Raw genomic sequence first — 5,590 nt, forward strand, 5'->3', positions numbered from 1 at the left:
CAGATCTTCAAGATCTTTAGCAGATCTTCAAGTTTTCCAGAATATCCGAACTCGCTGATTGAGTATCTATGTCTGAAGAACATCCTCAAGAAGAAAACCCTGGTGAAGAAGGTCCACTACGTGTCTTGAAATGGGACCTAGGTTTGTTCGAACATATCACAAGGGGCTTCCGGTTTCCACCGGAGTGGGATGCCCGATACCCCCGCCAGAATCAGACGGCCGCCGATGCACCGCCGGGGTATATTACCCTCTTTGAGGACTTCTTCCTACAGGGCAACTTCCGGTTGCCGGCGACGAACTTCATGGCCCATATACTTCAGTATTATGGGTTTCATATTTCACAGATGAGTCCACCCGACATGGTTAGGGTGAGGCATTTTGAGTTTTTATGCCGAGCCCATGATATAGAGCCCACAGTGGAGAAATTCCGGGTGTTCTATCAGCTTATCAGGAACATGGGGTTCTATTCCTTCGGTAATCGGGGAGCTGCTAGGAAGATCTTGTTGAATCCACCAAAGAGTTTCCATGACTGGAAACAAAAGTTCTTCTTCATTCGCGAGGAGGTGATGCCGGTTGCAATGACCTTCCGTCCGCCGGATATAATCAAGAAGGAAGAACTGGTAATTCCCAAGAAGGAGGGTTGGTATTTGAAGCTCAATCCTACACCTAATCGAGTTTTCGGTGAAAACGTTCTGGTAGCAGCGCGGATGTGTGATTAGTGGCCAACGGAGAGCAAAGAAGTTCCGATTTTGAAGTTTGAAGATAGAGGTTAGTTACTTCTTCGATCACCTCTCTTTTTTTTGTAATATTTCTGTGCTTAACTTGATGATATCGAGTGTAGAAGCGCATCTTTGGCAAGCTGCCTTCCCCACCTTTGGTGGGTCCATGGGCGTGCGCCCGCTGGAAGCAGGAGAGCAATATTGGTATGAAGAGATTAGGGATCACTTTATGTATCCAGTTGCTGGAGCTTTTGCCAATCCACCTACTTCAACCGAAGGTGCGCATATACCTAACCCCCAGCCTTTGCGTGCTATGACTTCTGCTAGGAAAGAGATTGTCTATCTTTCCGGCGAGGAGTCTGTGGGGTCTTCAAATGGAGAGCTAAGTTCCTGATCTAACATCTTTGCAGGTGTGTTGCACAACCTCGGGATTGACCCAGAGGAGAAAAAGAAAAAGTCCAAGAAGAAGAAAATCATAACTATCGATGCTGAGGTGACCAGCAAGAAAGGTGGGAGTAGCCGCGCGACTACTGGTGCTGCTGATAAAGGTACTCTACGCTTTCGTCAGAGTAACTTGGAGGATTACGTTATTACCAGTGACTCACTTGAAGGTTTGTCGCATATAGGCGAGAAGAAGACCGGAGCCGCTGGTTCAAAGAGCTCAGGGAGCGCGGGTTCTCGGAACCCAGATGCTGGGGCCACTCCGTCTTCCATCGCGCTTGATGAAGAGGAGGAGGAAGAAGAAGAGGAACCTGTTGAGAAGTTGGTGAGCAGGAAGAGAAGTAGGGAAGAGACCACAACTGGCACGTCTATTGCGCAGAAGGCTGGTGGAATCCCTTTAATCGGAAAACAGAGCAATCTGCGCTCTCTTTATAAATTTTCTCCTGGTTAGTTTCTTGATTACCTTGATTTCTTTGTTATTACCCCTTTTTAACACTTAGTTTCTGTAGAGGCCAAAAAGAAGACCCGTGAAAAGAAGGGTGTCGTGTTTAAAGATCCCCAAGAGCCAACGCTGAAGAAGACCAAAGTTATAATCAAGCCTTTCAAGACTACTAGGGTAGAGTCTGAGAAGGAGAAAGAGAAGGTTGCTGAGAAGCCAGTTGATAAGGTTGTAGAGAAGGAAAAGGAGAGGGAGAAAAAGAAGGCTTCTGAAAAACCTACTGGTGATGCCAAGGAGACCGGGGCCGCTGCTACAACTGCACATGAAAAAACGCAAAGTCCGGAGGTCGTCCATGTCACGGGGCTTGACCAGCCCTCTTATGAGAAAAGGAAGGAACCTGAGTTTGAGAAGCTGACTAAGCCTGCGCAGGCTGATGCCCCCATTCGGACTATTCAAGTAACTTCTACTACTGGGGGATCAGGTTCTGCTATTCACAAGGAAAAAACCGCTGCTGCAGGTGGCGTGAGCTCTGGTGGCGCTGGGGGGTCTATACCGCAGTCTTCCATCGGCCCTACTGACACTGTGGGTGATATTTATTATAAAACTTACACAGAGGAGGCTCGCGACAATGCTCCTCACCGAGCTCCTTGGGGTTTGAAGCAAAAGGACACTTTCTTGGAGGTCAACCGTCAAAGGGCGCAGACTCACGATGCGCTGTATCATGCTTATGTTGTTGGGGAAGCCAACACTCATGCCGCCAACCACCAGATCGTGCGTGAGTGGCGCACGATGGTTAGAGAGCGGGCTGAGTGGGAAAAATACCATGAGCGCTTATTGAAGCAGGTTAAGGAGTATGAGAAGGCGAAGGCTGCAATTGCCGAAGAAAAGGCAAAGTTTGAGGCTGATAAGAAATCAGAAGAGTGGGGCCGTGAAGGCCTTAGGGGCAAGCTTCGTACCGCTGAAGATCTGTTGGCGAAGGAGCGCGCGGAGTGGAAGAAAATTTGTGAGAAAAACAATCCACGTATGTATGCCGCGCGTTCTAAAATCACAGATCTCGAGGCTCAAGTTACTGAATTGAAAGGGAAGGTTGAGGATGTTCAATCCGATAGAGAACATGTTGAGGTCTGACCATTGTTAACCCTTCTTCCCTTTATGCTTTTTTGCTTGTGAAATTATCTAAGTCTATCTCTCTCTGCAGGCTGAGTTGAAAGCGCAGGTATCCAGTAAGGATAAAGACCTGGCGGCTAAGGATGTTGAGATTGCTGAATTGAAATGTCGTTTGCAAGAGCAAACCGACAAAAGTGAGTCCTTAGAAATCGATCTTGAGGCCAAACGAGTGAAAGCTGCCACTGCTGAGGAGGCCAAGCAGAAAGCTAAGGAGGCGCGAGACATAAGTACATCTGCCCTCAATGTGGCGCAAAACAATTACTCTGAGGCTCAAGGCGTCGTTGACACGCTGGTTGCCGAGGCTGAGTGGATGCGTGGTAGAGGAGTAGTTCTGGTATGGTTCTCATTCTTAACTTAGGCTTTATTTGTTAAAACCTATTTCTTATCCATTGCCTTTGCTGTAGATGGCCAACTCTATCCTAAATGCTGGAGAACTCGATGGAGCTGTTGCTTCTCTCATAGATCCCTCACGTGCGGTTGGTGTTGGTGCATATTTGTGACAACAGCTTAGATTTGGTCTTTGGATATCTTGTAATTAGTTAAACGATAAACGGTTAGCGGGTTTAGCTTTGTATTAGTGAGATAATTGAGTTTGGGCTAAACTAAACCCACATTGGGTCATAGGGGACGAATTGGGCTTGCCCATGTAGTAAACCCTAGCCCAAATAGTAAACCTTGTGTTATATAAACAAGGTTAGGCTTTAGGGTTTAGGTTAATCAGTTAATCAGTTAATCAGCCAAAACAGAGTTTGTGAGAATTTCGTGAGAGCATTACTAGCTTGGACGAAATTAGGGTTAGGGATCTTGATTGATTGTAATTCTTGTTTGATAGATAATCAATAAAGATCCGGTTTGATTGGAATTGCTGTTTCTGTTTTCTACACGTTTTCTGCTTATTCTGATCAAGAGGATTCCGCACTCTTGATTGGAAAGACGATTCTGTGAAGATCCATACACATCAAGGGGACCTACAGTTGGTCACCGTGGAGGTTATCTAGAGTGTGCGCAGCATGTTGAAGAGGCAATAGGACAAGAGTTCGATGTTAGTCATTGCTCAGTGACCGATCAGGCTGATGCTGCACTAGCCCGCGCTGAAAAGGCTTATGAACATCTATCACTGCCTGTCATGGATTTGGTTGCAAAGGCACTGGAGCATGACGACTAGTGCCAACGGTTAAAGCAGATTCTCGACCCTCCAGAGACTGTGGAGTTGTCTGATGAAGAACCAGCTAAAAATGATGGTGATGGTGATGGTGATGGCGATGGTAATGGTGATAAGCATGACGATGGTGATGGTGGTGACGGTTATGAGTAGGTAGCATTGACAGGCTTTGTGCCTTGTAATTTTATTTTTAGGTGTTAAATGTAACCCATTGCGCGGTCGCGCTTATTTTGAATTGAATCGATGATGGTTTGTTTCTATGTAACTATTGCGCGGTTGTGCTTGTTGAATATGATGTTTATGTTTGCTTTCCCTTTGTCCAGTTACAATTATTGCACTGTTGTTAGAAACTTTGGTTAAGTTAGCGCGAATAAATGTAAGTGTGGCTGTTGTGCGAGTGTAACTGCCCGATCTCGCGCTATGTTTATGGAGGACCTTGGAGGCATAACTCAAGAGCTCGTAATTTACTAAAGTGTTTTCGTGCTAATCAAAAGTTTAACGTGCATTTGTAACGTAGAAGTCATCATGATAAGAGAAAACATAAGGCATATGCTTTCATTAATTAAGAAACAGGCGCTTAGGCCAACATACATCGCATGTAAGTAACATAAAGGGCATTTAGCCAACATAGGAAATTAAGAAAGGTGCGTGGCTAACATGAGTGGATAAAGGCGTAAGGCCGAGAGTAGTTACATATAACACTTGCGCAGTTGTTACGCGTTCCACGTGCGCGGGATGATGTATCCATCCAGAGTGCGCAACTTATATGCCCCCTTTCCTAGCACCTCATGTACCAAGTATGGGCCTTCCCACTTGGGTGCTAGCTTTCTGGGGCGTTCAGCATTCGAAGCTTCATTGTCTCTGAAGACATACTCTCCTGGAGTGAAGGTACAAATACGCACTCTTGCATTGTAATACCTCTCCAGCCGTGTCTTGTACTTGGCTTCTTTGATTCGCGCTATTTCGCGCCTTTCTTTGAGTAAGTCCAAGTCAAGACGGTGCACTGCCTCGTTATCGATTGTGTTGACTGCTGTCAAGTGCGGCGAGGGGAGGCCAACTTCAGCTGGGATAACTGCCTCAGAGCCATAAACTAGGCTAAAAGGAGTTTCGCCAGTACTTGTTTTCGCCATGGTTCGATGGGCCCACAGGATGCTCGGGAGCTCATCTACCCAACCTCTTCTCTTTGTGCCCAGTCGGGCCTTTATCCCTTCAACGATACTCTTGTTAACGCTTTCGACTTGTCCGTTGCCCTGAGGATGCGCAACAGATGAGAAAGTGTGTTCGATATTCATCTCTTTCATCCACTTTTGAAGGTCTTCAGAAGCAAAATTGGTGCCGTTATCAGTTACAATCTTGAGTGGGAGACCAAACCTGCAAATGATGTGTTCCCAGATGAACTTGCGCACCATCATCGTAGTTGTTGAGGCGAGTGCCTTGGTCTCCACCCATTTTTTGAAATAATCCACGACAACAATTATGAACTTCACAGCTCCCGGAGCTTCGAGGAAAGGTCCCACCATATCAACTCCCCACTGCTGGAATGGCCATGCAGTGGACATAGGAATGAGATCATTTTTCGGGCGCAGGGTTTTCGGAGCGTGCCTTTGACAGGAGTCACATTTGCGCAATTCCTTCAGAGCGTCAACGTGCATCCCTGGCCAA

At 46.5% G+C, this 5,590-nt stretch overlaps 1 protein-coding gene across 1 annotated transcript; it reads left to right on the forward strand.

The window, feature by feature from the left end:
• The first annotated feature begins 825 nt into the window (after positions 1-825).
• LOC110910556 lies at positions 826-4,081 on the forward strand. The gene is made up of 6 exons (XM_022155445.1): positions 826-997; positions 1,130-1,606; positions 1,661-2,721; positions 2,798-3,100; positions 3,171-3,242; positions 3,950-4,081. The coding sequence occupies exons 1-6, from the start codon at positions 826-828 to the stop codon at positions 4,079-4,081; spliced, it is 2,217 nt and encodes a 738-aa protein (XP_022011137.1).
• Positions 4,082-5,590: the final 1,509 nt, after the last annotated feature.

Source organism: Helianthus annuus, chromosome 8 (genome assembly GCF_002127325.2).
Source record: "Helianthus annuus cultivar XRQ/B chromosome 8, HanXRQr2.0-SUNRISE, whole genome shotgun sequence".
Taxonomy (NCBI): domain Eukaryota; kingdom Viridiplantae; phylum Streptophyta; class Magnoliopsida; order Asterales; family Asteraceae; genus Helianthus; species Helianthus annuus.